General features: G+C 39.2%; 1 protein-coding gene and 1 long non-coding RNA gene across 3 annotated transcripts; both read right to left on the bottom strand.

Moving 5' to 3' along the window:
- Positions 1-1,385: 1,385 nt before the first annotated feature.
- On the bottom strand, positions 1,386-2,519 carry LOC121954135. The gene is made up of 2 exons (XR_006106542.1): positions 2,064-2,519; positions 1,386-1,985 (listed from the first exon to the last, which is right to left on the bottom strand). It is a non-coding gene; the product is annotated as an uncharacterized LOC121954135 (long non-coding RNA).
- A 14-nt stretch (positions 2,520-2,533) lies between these two features.
- LOC121954132 (e2f-associated phosphoprotein) lies at positions 2,534-7,630 on the bottom strand. 2 transcript variants are annotated; one of them, XM_042501470.1, is made up of 6 exons: positions 7,420-7,630; positions 5,765-5,943; positions 5,510-5,605; positions 4,170-4,281; positions 3,960-4,088; positions 2,534-2,921 (listed from the first exon to the last, which is right to left on the bottom strand). In XM_042501470.1, the coding sequence occupies exons 1-6, from the start codon at positions 7,497-7,499 to the stop codon at positions 2,627-2,629; spliced, it is 891 nt and encodes a 296-aa protein (XP_042357404.1). In that variant the 5' UTR covers positions 7,500-7,630; the 3' UTR covers positions 2,534-2,626. The 2 variants fall into 2 exon arrangements, with proteins under 2 accessions (XP_042357404.1, XP_042357403.1); XM_042501469.1 differs by having other exon boundaries at positions 5,510-5,608; positions 7,420-7,629.
- Between the last annotated feature and the right edge of the window lie 8,256 nt (positions 7,631-15,886).

The following is a 15,886-nucleotide window of genomic DNA, read 5'->3' as shown; positions in this document are numbered from 1 at the left end:
CCTGTCTTCAAGCATGGTAGCGACGGGCGATCACTTTTGATTGATTTCCGTTTCAACGAAAACAATGAACGTCGGGTAAATTGCATTTTTATATGCCGAATTTTATATAACTTCCTAAATGTTGATCACAACACAATTTAAACATTTTTATACATTAGTTAGTGTTACGTATCAGAGCGAGAAGCTGGGTTAGCCGCGCTGACGTCCCCGGGGCTAACGTTAGCTCGTTAGCTCGCCGTGAAGTAGTTAGAGTCGGTAAAGGATACTGAAGACGGTCCGCTCCCACGGCTCCAGCATGTACAGCGCCGTCACCAGGAGGTACTGGTAGTAAAACCACGACAACTGCTTCCAACAGTCACCCAGGGCCATGGCTCCAACTTCAACTACGCCAACTTATTTTCCTTTCTTCTGTTTTTTTCTGTCGTGCGTGAATCGTAGTAGAATATTGGCTGGTGACGTAAGACGTAAAATAATGAGGTGCTCATTTTTAAGCCAATCACAGCTCGCGGTTCGGCCGTTCGGCTCTGACGCAATCAGGGAGTTCCAACATCCTGATTTCAAAATAATGTACCGACTGAGTGTGGGAACACTTTATTTTTTATTAAAATAGTTTTATAAAATTAGTGACTAAGATCCACCTGTCATTTAGTTTCTGTTTTCACACTTCCAGAGCTTACTATAAATTATTGTCTTTTTTATAATTGAACCCTTGAACTGGTCAGAATGTAATTATTTTGTTATAATTTGTTTTACATACACTGCTGCTTTTATGCTGCCTTTGTACCATTTTGTATAATGTACCAACTGAGTGTGAGAACACTTTATTATTCAGAGTGAAATATGTTTTATTTTTATTAAACTAGATTTATAAAATTGGGGACTGTGTTCCGTCTTTTCTTTCTTTTTTTTCACATTTTAAGACCTGTATTATTATTTTTTTTAATTTTACTATCAAGTCCATTTTTGTCTTACAAAAATATTATTTGTCTTTTTTATGGAACCCTTGAACTGGTCAGAATGTTATTATTTGGCTATAATTCCTTTTTTTTTTGTTTGTTTTTTACAGGTTTCATACACATTTTTCATTTTTAGTGTGAATGCACATCAGTTCCAAATACTGGTTATTGGTCTCATTAAGAACTAATAATTGTTATTGGCTCTGAAAAACCAATATCAGTTAAGCCCTATTGATGATCACTACAATAGTGGCTAAAGAAATCCAATATCGTGCATCCCGACACTATAAGGAGGAAAACCTATGATCCCTATGATTGTCATGAGAGCTATACCAAAAAAATGCTTGATGTTACTGTTTTCATGCTATGTTGGTATTGGCATAAGCACAGTACTGTATATGTCAGCATATAAATAACAAGAATACATAGTTTGTTCAACAGAAAGCTCTTACAAGTTTATTTACACGTGTAAAATGTTGCTCTCACGTTTCTTGGTCACAACTACGTTAATCCCCCATTTAGCATTCATCAGCAATTTACAAATAACACCTAACAATGTATTTATAAGCAGATATGAAGACACTTTTAATAGTTTATTAATGTACAGTATGGTAAAAAGTGATAATGTCCCTCATAAAACATGTTTAATATTAATATCACAGCTGTGTTTTACTGTAGTCAGTCAGTGTTTGCTCATACAGCAGCCGCAACTTTTGGAAGAGCATGAATACCAGTTTATAGCTGCTTATAAGCCATCTAATCAATATTTACATACAACGTACGAATGCAAAATAGGGGGTTTTGGGTAAAGTGTAACCAGGAAGTTTTATTCGAAATGTATGCAGGTCAAAAAAAAAAGGGATCAACCGATAACAAAATACAGCTCTCCAGCTTTTGTGATTTTCAATTATGAGTATCAGCTTTAAAATTTACTGTACTGACCGTCACAGCTGCAACAAGCAGATTTTTGGTCTCACTCCAGAGTTTGGGAGCTTTTAACCCTTTGTAACCTGGATCTGCATGAGTTTTCTTGTGCTGCGTTCAGACACCTAACGTGAGTATTTAAACCTTAAACCTCCAGCAAAAAAAAAAGAGGCAATGAGCAACTTGACAAGAAATGTCTCACATATTGCAAGAAATTATTAAATTTAGAAAAATATTTTGTATAGAAAATTATATTTCTGATCAACATAATTATCCATTTGAAATTACTTTGATAATTTTTTTGGCACTTTTTTTTTTTACTTTCCCCCTTTTTTTGCTTGTTATTTTCTTGTACTTTTTACTAATTTCTTGCTAATTTTGGTTATTTCTTCTGAAGTCACTCATTGCCTTCTTCTCGGGAATTTGAAAGGACTGTCCAAGATTCAAAGGGATTAAAAATGTCAGATGGACAACGTCCTCCTGACATTTTTCACGTCTGTCCTGATTTTTTTTGACCACCTACATTTTCGTTTTGGAGTGTTTTTGAGCTGATTCTGGATCCACTCGGAGCGACTGCAGAGTGATTCTTCCCTCTCAGTCAGACATCATCATCGCGCTGCTGCTTCTTCTTCTTCTTCTTCTTCTTCTTCTTCTTCTGAAAAGCTGCTGCGAGCTGAAACATGAAACATCTCAGACAAACTGGATGAAATAATAAGAAATCGTCTGCGTGTCTGTCTCGGCTCGTCTCAGCAGTGGCTGGCCAGGATGTTGAAGAAGTGGTACACCTCGTCTTTATCGAACACGGCCACCTCGGTGGAGCACTCGGTGCACTGAACCGGATGGTAAATCTCGTCGGCGTCCATCCCCGCCGGCGCCGGGTCCGGCGTCTCGTCCACTTCCGTGCCCGTCCTCTGTCCCCGCCTCCTCTTCCTCCTCCTCTGTTTCGCCTCCGTCTGGGTTTTGTAGCGCAGCACCTCGTCTCTCTTCACGGCGCAGTTCATGACGAACATCGCTCGGTACTGCGTTCGGTACTTTTCATGCCTGAGAGGAAACAACAAACAAACTTCTGTCACTCTGATTTACGATGAAACGACGAGGATGAAATCAGCCAACGAGTTTTTACACGACTGCAGAATTAACATCAACGAAAATCATTTCAGGGCAGCAACGGACAGTTTTTATCATCTGCTGATTCTTTTTTGTAAATTTAGTGTTTAATCTATAATTTAAGTGACTTCAGTTGTCTTGTTTAAATAATTATTCCGAAACCCCAAAATATTCAGATTACAATGATATCAAACAGGAGCGGAGAGGCTGAAATAAGAAAATGTTTGACCGGTTATTAACTTCAAATTATTAATCCAAGTTGATGATCGAGTATTGGACTGTTTTGATTAGTTCTGGTGAGAAGAGTCATCTCCAAACTCCCAATAATTAAGAGATGAAACAATTAACCCTTTGAAATTTGAGCAAATCTTCTTGATTTCTTTCGAAAAATGGAAAGACAGCAATGAGCAATAAAAGTAGAAATGAGACAAAAATGTCCAAATTAGTAAAAAGTATAAGAAACTTTCCTCAAATATTATTTTTATTTTTAACCTCTTGTCTGCACTTTTGCTTTTTTAATGGTGATTTTTATTTGAATTGAATTTGATTTGTTTAAATTGCCCTGTTGTACAAAATGAGCTATACAAATAAAGCTGCCTTGCCAAATAATAATGATGATGATAATAATAATAATAACCTACAAAAAGTGCTTTATAACATACAATAATTACATAACATAATTTTAAATATGTAATTATGATAATTATAAATATAGCTTTTCCCTAGCTTTTTAAAAATTATTTTTTAAATCCACTAATTTCTTGCAGTTTGTGGAATATTTCTCACCAAATTGCTTACTGCCTTTTTTCCCATGTTTCTGAAAGACATCGCACCAATGTGCTCAGGGGTCAAAGGTTAAATACTCGTCAAAGGCGTCTGAAAGCAGTACAAGAAAAGTGATGTCGCTCCAGGTTTCAAAGATGCTTCAGTGCTAACAAACAAACTCCGCCTCTGCTTGCTGTGGAGTCTCACCTCTGACAGTCCAGGCACAGCGTGGTCATGCAGGCGGGACAGTTGAGGACGGCGTCGCTGTTCGGTAAACCCCGAGACCCACGAGGCTGCGACCGAGACCCTGCAGCTGGTCGCTTCCTGCTGTTATAACTGCACAGAGCGAGACATCAGGCTGAGTGACAAAAATCTGGCCTGGAGAAACAAATGGTTAATAAAATCAGGGCGTCTTACTGTCTCCTGGCGTCCACCCAGGCCTGGTCCCTGTCGTCCTCGTCGGGGTCGTACAGCAGCTCGTCATTGGTCGGTATGACCCGCTGTTTCCGCCTCCGGCTGGCGGAGTTGCCTGCAGAAGAATTAACCCTTTAGGGCCCGCTTTAATATCACACACAATAGCAGTGTGTTTGCTCTGCACACAAAATGTGCTTTTCAGAATCAAGCTTTAAAAAATATTATAAATTAATATTATTTTCTACCTTAATTGACTTTATTTTTAAACAACATCAGTTCAAATCATAAATTTCAAATATTCATTAATTTTCAGAACTTCAACCCTTTAAATGTCAGGTTGTTGTGAGGATGCCATTATGATTTTAGATTGAAAAAACTATATTTTTTTCAATAAACTACATGCTGAGTGGATTTGTTTTTAGCTGCTGACAGTCTGGGATATGTCAGTGTGTGAGTGTAGCTGCTGACAGTCTGGGATATGTCAGTGTGTGAGTGTAGCTGCTGACAGTCTGGGATATGTCAGTGTGTGAGTGTAGCTGCTGACAGTCTGGGATATGTCAGTGATCAGCAGCTACATTGACTGTGACAGGTCACCTAGTGGAAATAGCATGTATTTCCTCCAGATGCCAAATATGGTCAAAATGACCTCATCAGGTGGAAAATAGTCAAAATGACAAATTCAGAGTCAAAAGCCCAGAATGACACCCAGAAATAATACAAGTCCTGTTTTTCTGCTCTGATGGCTGTGGGATCAAAAATGTCAGTTTGAATGGGTTTCAATGGAGCATTTTTGGACCTGAACAGTCTGAATGTAACTATTTAGTTTCCACAGTGTATTTTAGACTTATTGTTGGAGCTGAGCTGCAAATCAAATCAAATCAAATCAAACTTTATTAATAAAGTGCTTTTCATACAAAAAAGTAACACAAAGTGCTTTACAGATTAAAATCAATCCCATCCTTCCCCACTCCCCGCACGAAAATCACATTCATACCCCACCCCACTCCCTACGCACACGCCCAAGTACACACACACACACACACACACACACACACACACACATACACGCCCACACCCCAACAACAACAGTAAGATATTGCACAAATTCACTGATTACACTCAGATACACAATCTGGACTACATTTAGGACACATGCATCAACACACACACAATTATCGCAGAATTAGAGCATGTAAAATGTGTCTAACAGTCCCTGAGGGTTAAGAAAAGCGGCCCGGTTTTAAATTCATGTTAATGAGGTCAGAGGTCACGGTTCATGGTCGTGACATGTTTACATGTTGCAGAAAGGAGGAAAACTGATGTTGGGAAATATTCACGCTTACTTGGTGTGTCCTCCCCATCTGAGTCCGAGTCAAAATAAACCTCATCATACGTCAGACAGTTAGGACGTTCTAGACCGCCGCCGCCTCCTGAGGTTCCTGCTGGAGAATAAACGCACTAATATCAGGAATGCTTCCACAACAAGGTTTTGCCTCACAGAGCAGGCTCAGTGGGTTAAGACAGAACTCTCTGCTTCACTTTAATAGATTAACATACAAACGTTCTTCTTTTTCACGGACCCCACAGGTCGCTGTTACCTGCTGCTGGTCCCCAGGTTCCCTCCATGGTCTTGATGGTGGAGCTGAGCTCCGCCTCCATCTCCTTCTCGAACTCATCGCCGCTGGACGACTCGCTCTCCCCCGTCAGATACTCTCTGATCAACTTCTTCTTCTGCTGCGGCGTCCCGTTCAGCAGCACGTCCAGCTCGTCCTCTGAACTGAGACACAGCGAGACAGAAGTTTAAGGTCCAGTTAAAGAAAATACAAATCTAGCCTCAATTCTCAGCACCCCTCCTCACGAAGAGAGATGGTCAATTTGTTTTAGCCGTTTTTCAACAAACTGACTCTTTGCTGTTCCTTTGATTAGTCAGTTCATTATTCACCGCAGTTTTAAATGTGCTGAGTATTGCCATCACATATTGTGATATCTTGCTATTTATGATCATTTTTCAACCACAAATTATGTCCCCAGAGGACATAATTATCATCAATATAATAAAGTATTCATCTCAGCTCAGCCATTTTTATTGCAGCAAATTTAATCTATTTAATTATTAACTTTCTGAGTAATATTCATGTTGGGAAGACTATTATTGATTGTTTCTGTTGTTAATGCTAAAGTTAATATTATTTGTGAAAAAGAGATAAAAAAAGATAGATAAAGAAAGTTGGAGATTTGTTCCGTTTTTTACTGCAGCTTCTGTGATTTGTGTTAGTTTCAGCTTTAATCAGACTTTGGATGAATTATTTAGAAACAGCAGGACGCATCGCTCCGTGTCTCATCCGGCCGCTCGCACTGAGCTCTCATTATTATTACCAGGGGCAGATGTAATGTTTTGGGGGCCCGGGGCCACAAGCACATGAGCTTATTTTCAGCCTTTCTCTAACTGTGAATGTCGGCAGGCTGTTGGCAGCTATAGGAGAAGTAGGCCGACTCAAAAGTTTTTAATTCCTGAGTAAAATGATTAATAGCACAGAAGTTTGACAGAAGGAAGCTGAAGTCAGAGTCCTGCAGTCAGGAGAGGTCGGCCTATTATCAGCACAATGTGCTTCAATTTTACTGAAGTTTGTTTAAGATGGAGTTTTTCATTTTTTATTAATGCTGGAAAGTTTAATAAAATAATAATAAATCATATGTTTATTACACTCCAACACACCATGGTCACATGACACTGAGTCAGTGAACTATGAGGCCAAAAGACTCCAAACTCGCCCAAAAAAAGCAAAAGGCAAAATAATCGTTCATTAATCATAATCAAAGTAAAATGTTCAGTTAATGTTGATATTGATTTTAGGTTTGAGGCTCGGACCTTTGCTGTGAGGACATTTTAGTACCTGGACCTCTGTGAGTTTCAGCAGAATAGGTCCTCCAGTCTGTGATGCTGTTCTGCAGTATATTTGTCAGTTCAATGTCTGACAGAAAATAATACTAACACTGATTAAATGTCTGCATAAACATCATGTTTCTATCTCTTCATCAACGGTAGAATTAAAACTAACGGCCGTCATTTTCACATTTTATATTATATGTGTACTTATTACTTTAATAAAAAAAAAGACTTGCGCGGAGAAACATTTGATCTTGTTTTTCAGTCTGAACCGGTTTGTTTACATGTTAGCATTCAGCTAGCAGCGGCTCGTTAGCCTTAAGGTGCTAACGCTACAGCGTTTTTTAACTTTTGTTATTTTCCTACCTGCTCTCTGCTCTCTCCTCATCGCTCGGCTCCTCGATCTCATACGAGTCAAACTCCTGAGATTTATTCAGTTTGTTCATTTTGACTTTCAGACAAAGTTCCAGCTCAGAAACATGAGGTGCTAACGAGTTAGCAAGAAGCTACCGGGCTGCTTCCGCTTCGTCTTCTTCTTTAGTTTGGTGAAACGGAAGTGGGCGAACATCGAAGGGAACCACTTCCGCCATCTACTGCGAGGAGGGTGGACAGGCCTAAAAAATAAAAAAAATAAATAAATAAATAAAATACAATAAAATAAAAATCTTCCACTGATAACCACATATTTAAAAAAAAAATATATACATATATTCTTTTTCATTTATTCTATAAATAAAAATACTCTGTAAAATAAAATAAAAAAGTATACATGAAAGAGAATGTAAAAGGAAAAAAAATCAAATAAAACAAAGTCAACTTTGTGAATTTAATAAATTAAAAATCATCATCCATTGCAACCAAATATTTCTTTAAACATGTCTTCAAGGGTTTTACATTTTTTCAAGATTCATTAGAAATATAGAAAGTCTGCAGGTCATATACATATTTCATTTTATGCCTTTTATTATTTCAATAGATGTTAAAAATTAAATAATATAGAATAAAATAAGTCGGTCTTATTTACTAAAATAAAGCTCTTTATCCCCAGATTTGTATTTTCCAGATTCCAGATTGTATATATTTTTTATAAATTTCTCCCAATATCAGATTCTCATGCAAAACCATCGTGAATATTTTTCTTTTCCAGCACTATATACAAATTTCAGATAAAATACATTTTTATTGAACTCATCTTGCTCTCTTGAGAAATGGCAAATGAAACACCTTGTCGCTGGCTGATTGATTAAACTCCCAGATTGCTGATTGATTAATGAGGGTTGTTGAATCAATAGCAGCTAAAGGCGGACTCACTCCTGCTGTTTTTACTTTCTGCAGCCGACATGCGAAGCTGCAAACTGCTGCTGTGACAACAAAGCAACACTCGGTGGAGCCAACAGATTAGAGACCCCGACACAGCTCCTGCTCTCCGAGATACGGATTATCTGAAGGCCACGACCATGAAGTCAAAGATGGAATAAAAGATCAATTATTTTACATAAAATGTCAAACTGTGAATTTTAATCAGCACCACAGAGTTTGATCTATTAGGAGATCTTCAGGAGTTTATCATAAAATTATGTTAAAACTCATCACAGACCTGATTGGACAAAATTATGAAATTATCACGAGCAAGTGAACGTTTGAAGTGTTTTCTGTCTGCTTCTTCTTCCTCTTTGTTCTTTTATGTCGATGTTTAAAAGTTAGTTTGCATTTTAGAAAATTTAATTTAGGGATATTCAAGCATCTCTTGTGCTGCACTGTAATTTTTTTGCAACTGTTTAATCAGTTTTTTTATTAAATTTTATTTGATTTTGATGTTATTAAAATCATCATTCTCTTGTTAAATTTGGTTTATATTTATTTTATATCTTGTCTTATTTCCTTTTTATGTATTTTAATGAAACCTGCCTCAGCTCCCAACGCTCAACACCTCTAATCATGTAATTCAGTGTTTCCCAACCTGAGGGTCAGAACCCTTCTAAGGGTCGTATGATAAATCTGAGAGGTCTCGAGATGATTAATAGGATATTAAACAGAAAAAGGAAAGAAAACACCATATTTCTGCAACAGAAATCATGTTTAATGTTTGAGTTTTACTTGCTGATTATTGCACAGTTGTCTTACTGTTCTCTCTTGCTATGTTTTGTATTGTTTTTTGTTAAGTACTGGTGAATAAAGTATTAAAAGTAAAAAAAAAAAAAAAAAAGAAATTCTGTTTTTATATCATTCAGTTTTTAATATTTTTGTAGTAAAATATGAAAAAATATTCAAATAAATCAGTGAGAGAAGGGGGCATCACTTTGGGATCAATTTCTAGCACGTGCATATTTTGACATCTGCAACATTAACACTTGCTTTACAGGGAAACGAGCCCAAAATGCTCCGTCCAGCTTTTCAGAAACTGTGAGAGATTTAAAATAAAAACATGTTTGTGATGAATGCTCAGTCGGCTGCTGCCTTGCTCGAGGGCAGAGAGGCTGCAGATGTCAGCAGGTCAAACAAACAGCTTGAACTGGTTTTTGACCTCTGACTGAGTTTCTCTACATGTGAGTGTGATGAGCCTGAAACTGATCGGATCAATAAACAGATCAAACCGCGCGCTGGTGTCGATTTCCTTTAGAAAAAAAAAAAAAAAAAAGCTCTGGCAGCGCGTACATCCAGAAGCAGTAAAGACTAACTGCTGGATGGAACGAAAATAAAAATACAAATAAAGTCCGCACACTAAAATAATGCTCCCATGAACATTTATCTCCACACGTGTGACATTTCGGGACCGAAATTAAAATAAATAAATAAATGAATAAATAATAGATAATACTTTAGATAAATTATGATAGATTCCCTTCCCTTTGATCCACGTGTTAATTTATGTTATACATTCATATATTCTATTATTTATTGATATTTTCTTGAACTGTGAGTTTCGGTGTCCAGTCTAATCAAACCTGGGCAAAAACGTTATCAGGCCGAATTATTTCTGCCGTCATCCTTCTGACTGATCCGCACTGAAAGCATCTTTCCTTTTTAAGCATTTTTGATGCCCGTCAGTCACACGTAGCAGAACAGAGTCGCCTCCGTCTTCTTAAATGCATCAATTCACAGTGACTCTGTGAAAAAAAAGAAAAAATAAATAAAATTATAAAAATTTAATTAAAAAAGTTTTTAAAAAATACTGAAAAAATGTCAAAAAATGTTAATAAAAATTTCTAAAATTAACAATTAAATAAAATAAAATTTAAGTAAAAAAATCACCAAAATGTGTTCTTTACAAAATGCCAAGAATATTTACACACACACACACAAGTACACAAGTTAATATATCAGAAAATAATTCTGACATTTGTGCCTAAAATTATAAATCAATGATCAGATTTAACTTTCAGTCAAATGATAAATGAAATCAAAATTTTATCTAACTGTTTATAAATATATATAATAATAATAAATTAATAAATAATAAAATATAACGGTGTGTGTGAGAGAGAGTTCATACACATATATTATTTGTTCTCACAATCTGATCTCACACACACACACACACACTCTCACACACACACACACACACACTCACACACACACACACACACACACACACACGCACACACACACACACACACTCACACACACGCGCACGCACGCACGCACGCACGCACGCACACACACACACACACACACACAGTTAACTGAAACATTTCCTGTTTCAGTGTTGAACAACAAGCTGCTGCAGAGTCGACACACAGAGAGACTTTCTCTTTTCTGCCTCCTTCACCCAGAACGTCAAACAACATCTCCATCACTGAGGCCGTGTGTGTGTGTGTGTGTGTGTGTGTAAATGTATGTACTGAGCTTCCTCTGCCTCTGTGCTCTGTTTGTGTGTTTATGTCTTCCTCTGTTTTTGTTTGTCTGTCTGTGTGTGCTGTTTGTTTTGTGTCTTTTTCCTGAAGTTTGTCCTTTAACGTGTCTTTTTGTTGTGTGACTGTGTGTGTGTGTGTGTGTGTGTGTGTGTGTGTGTGTGTGTGGAGCTGCTAGGTGACATTTTCCATTCCAGGTGTGACATCTCGCTCCCCTGACAGCCTCTTCTTCTCCGACTCACACTAAACAACTCCTCTCTGATTTTACCTGCCTCCCACACACACACACACACACACCACACACACACACACACACACACACACACACACACACACACACACACACACACACACACACACACACACACACACACCTTACCGACCACCTCTGTCTCAGCTCTGCAGCTCGACAAGCTAATTTAGCCAATTACACACAGGTGTGATGCTAATTTCCCCCGAGCTGGCAGCCGATTCCTGGAGGAGGTAAAAATAACAAAATTACACCCATCTGTCCCCCTGCCAGCAGGCGGGCTCTCCCACTGGGTGCCGCCACCACAAAACACACACAGGAGAAAGAAAACACACTCTGTTGGCTTTGATAATGGAGGCTTTGACAATGGACAGTGTGTGTGTGTGCGTGTGTGTGTGCAGGAATCCAGGCTGCAGCCACAGTTGCTTTTTCTCCTCTTTGTTTGAAGCTCTGAATGGATTTTCAGCGATACGCAGCAATTTCGTGCAAGAAAAGAAAAAACAGACTTTTGGTGCGGAGGGATAATTATGTGGCGCTGCTGCTGGAAGGCGACGGGGTTGGATGTGTCACTGTTAGACTTTGTGTGTGTGTGAGGAGAGACGAGGAGGAGGATTCAGAGCTCAGACACAAAAACATACCGTGGTCAGATCAGACGGAGGCCTGCAGACGGTGAGGGAGGCTCAGAGAGTCTCTTTAGAGCGACAAGCGACTGTTTTCCTCTGCAGAAATATTAATGCAACAGCAAACATGTGCACAAAGTCATGGATGGATTATAGAACGGGCTCACCGGGCACGGGCCCCGGGGCCAACATGTCAGGGGGGCCTTCAACTGCAATATGTCCCTCAAAGAGGCACATACTGAGCTCGAAGAGACTCAGAATGATCACACAGAGATGCAAAACTGTTGCAAAGAGACACAAAGAGACTCAAAGATTACAAAAAGGTGGAAAACAAACTTCAAAAAGACCCAAAATGATCAAAAGAGATGCAAAAAGGCTACAAAGAGATGCAAAACTGCCGCAAAGATAATCACAAAGACTACATAAAGTGGAAAAAACAACCTAGAGGAGACTAAAAATGACCACTAAGAGACAAAAAATGACTCATAAAGACTACAAAAGGGGTAAACACAACAACAAACAGGCACAAAATGACCACAGAGAGACTCAAAATGACCACGAGGAGATGAAAAACTGCTGCAGAGGCACAAAGAGACTCACAAAGACACAAAAAAGGGACCACAAAGAGACACAAAATGACCACAAAAGATGTAAAACCACTGCAAAGAGACACACAAAGAGACTCACAAACATTACGAAAAGAGAAAAAAAACCTCAAAGACACTCAAAACAACCACTTGGAGACACAAATCCACAGAGAACAGCATAACGAATACAAAGAGACGCACAATGAACAAAAAAAAACCCTAAACAGTTCTAAAGTCTGTATTTTTGTGTCCATTGTCTCATAATCCGTTCATGCATGAAGTTTATTTTTAGTATATGATGCATGTTTAACGCGTCACACATCGCTGCTCGGTCAGAGCCGTTCACGTCTATGATAGATTTAACATTTTTAAAAAAAAAATTATTTTTCTTTTGTTTTGTTTTTTGCTAGTTCACGTAGGCGTTTTAATGGTACTTTACTGATCCCAGGTCTGCTTGTTCTTATTTGTGATATTGTAGGATTCAGTGCTTGTTTTTGTTTTGAGATTGTCTCGTACGTCTTTGGGGGTTTTCTGTATCTCACCTGCACAATCTGCAACTATTTTGTTGTTGCTGTTATTTTTTTACTGTGCAAAATAAAATAAAATAAAATAAAAATTCTAATCAGGTCTAGTAGAGTCTGCTGCAAAACTGCGTCGGATTTGAAGCACATATCCAACAGTGTAGGTTTACTTTTGGTACACACTGTCACCTCCAAATTAAAATATAGATGAAAACTCCCTGAGAACATGCGAGAAAAAGGTCACGCTAATTTCTGCACATCATCTCGTCCCTAATGAGCTCCACCAATCAGAGGGCAGGACGGCCCGTAGAGACCCTGAGAGGCCAAACCGAGGGCAAAAAACTCGGAGCACCGGCTGCTGCTGTGAGCACGTGGTGATAATTAAAGATGACTCCGAGCGAATCAGCATTTTCTCAAAAACAGCACAACCGAAAGTGAAACGTCCCCACAGGAGACTTTAAACGTGTCATCACGGGTGCAGTTTGTTTTGGACATAAAATCATATCTATATTTGGTTTTCTTCTGCATTGGAGGAAGTTTTTAAATCCTTTACTGCAGTAAAAGTACCGATAGTACACAGTGAAAATACTCACTTTATCAGCAAAATGTCCTTAAAACCCTCTGAACCCTCAGAAAATTGGCATTTTATTAAAGTTAGCGAAGCGGAAATAAAACTTAAACACCACGTCTCACTCTGCAGGATTGTCTCCCATCATGCTTTGCTGTTTTGCCTCGTGCACACAGCGGAGGAGTCACTGTTGTATCACAGCAGACGCTCTGTTTGTGACTTTCTGCTAAAGATTCATGGAGGAAGCCTGAAAACTCGACAGCTGCCATGTTTGTTTGATGCACCAACACCTACTTCCTGTCTGCGGCGTGCTCCTCTGCACGCTGAAACGTGGAAAACAAGCTCGGCTCTGCGCTCGCAGAAGTAAACACGGCGCGCAAATGCAGCGCGGCTGATGGTTCATTATCCCGGCAGCCTCCAGATCGGCCCACATGTCGCCTTACTGGACCCGAGTGTCTCTGGATATAAACACAGTTTGAGAGGATTCCATTATTGAGACTTCTGCTGTCATGCGGACATGTGAAACACGTCTCTGAGGTCTTCCCACCCTGCCACGAAAAATAAATTGGTCCTCGCACATAACCTCCTTATCTACATTCCTGCTGACACATCGTCCCTGTTTCCTATGGAGCGCGTGTGATGACTCCGTCCATACAGGTTAGATTATTCTACATTCTCACATAGATGGATCTGTCAGTCTGTCTGTCACAGAGACGTTTTCCGGAGCCCCGCTGAGACGCAGCACACTCTGACAGCGAGAGGTTCAGAGACACCGCGGAGGGTTCGCTCCACGAAATAAAGGCACCCGCAACGATCCATTAAAGATATAGCAAAGATTACTTATAATATATTTTAACTGCAAAAAACTCCAATTATTCAGAAAATATAATAAAAAATCCTAACCAGTGTTTCTAAATGTGACATATTATTGTGAAACTTTGGGCGAATTAACCAAATTTACTGCAACAGCAAACAAGCCTGGTCAGAAACGTGTTTTATGAATTTTTCTGCAAAATGTTCACTTCTAATGTCTTATACGACTGTTATGGCTCGGCTTTATCAAGTTCATTATAAAAATCATAAAAAGTACAATTGTAATTTTTTTTTAAATCAGAAAAGACACAACTCAGAACCACCTAAAGAAGCTTTGACCTGCAATAAATTGTTATTATCTTTTCCCTCCTTGGCGGCAGGGCAATGTCCTGAAAATACAACACTGATAATCATCAGCACACGGCAACCAACGCCAGGACGTCAACACACGCACACACTGGAGACGCACGGTGAGGTGGAGAAAAAACATCACATTCAGCAAACGCTGGACTTCTGCATGAAAGTCGCAGGTTGGTTGGATCCATCCATCTTTCCCACGTCGTCACCAGCAGTGTTTTGACATGACATCTGGCCCTCCACTGGCAAAATGTCCCAAAATCCCTGAACGCCTCCAAAAAATGTCCTAAAACCTAGAAATGTCTTAAAATCCTGGAAATTTCAGAAAACTCGAGAAAACTCCAGAATTGTCCTAAAATCCTACAATTGTCCTGAAATCCTAGAAATGTTCCTGAGAAATGCCCTAAAAATCCTGGAAACAATTTAAAATCTAAAAATGTCCTAAAATTCAAGAAATGTCCTGAAGTCCTGGAAACATCCTAAAATCTAAAAAAAAAAAAAAAGCATAACATCATAAAATCTTTTAGAAAAAATGTCCTAAAATTCTAGAAATGCCCTAAAGCAAAAAAAAAAAAAGTAGAAATTTTATGAATGTCCTTGAAACATCCTAAAAATATCTAAAAAATGTCCCTAAAACCTAGAAATGTCCAAAATTCCTAGAAACATTCCACAAAAAAGTCTGAAAATTACAGAAACATCCTAAAATCTAACAAAATGTCCTAAAATTTTTTAAATATCCTAAAATCCTAGAAACATATATGGGGCCCTGTGACTGGCCCCTGACCTTTTGTCATTTTGCAAAAGTGGCCCCCAAAGCAAATCAAGCTGAGCACCCCTGAAGTAAACCAAACAATGTCGGGACACGTACCTTTGTGTTGTCCTCCTCCGTCCCTGCTGTGGACCTGCAGGTAACCCCGCTGCTGTCAGAGTGTGGGCTCCACCTGTTGGCCCCCGCTGCAAACACAGGAGACGGCTGAGCTTCATTATCTCCCGCCACCTCCGTCTCCCTGTCTCCCCGTCCAAGGAGGAAGTGTCGGGACACGATTATCAGCCCATGTCGGCGAGCTGTGATCCGCTGGAACCCACCTGCACACGCACACACACACACACACACACACGCACGCACATACGCACACACACACACACACACACACGCACACACACGCACGCACACACATGCACGCACATACGCACACACACACACACACACACGCACGCACACACACACAGTACATGGAGTCAAATTAAATGAGTCGGTCCCTTGTT

This window comes from Plectropomus leopardus, chromosome 14 (genome assembly GCF_008729295.1).
Source record: "Plectropomus leopardus isolate mb chromosome 14, YSFRI_Pleo_2.0, whole genome shotgun sequence".
Lineage (NCBI taxonomy): Eukaryota > Metazoa > Chordata > Actinopteri > Perciformes > Serranidae > Plectropomus > Plectropomus leopardus.
Note: the sequence above shows the minus strand (reverse complement) of the source record. Positions and strands in the feature narration are given on the sequence as shown.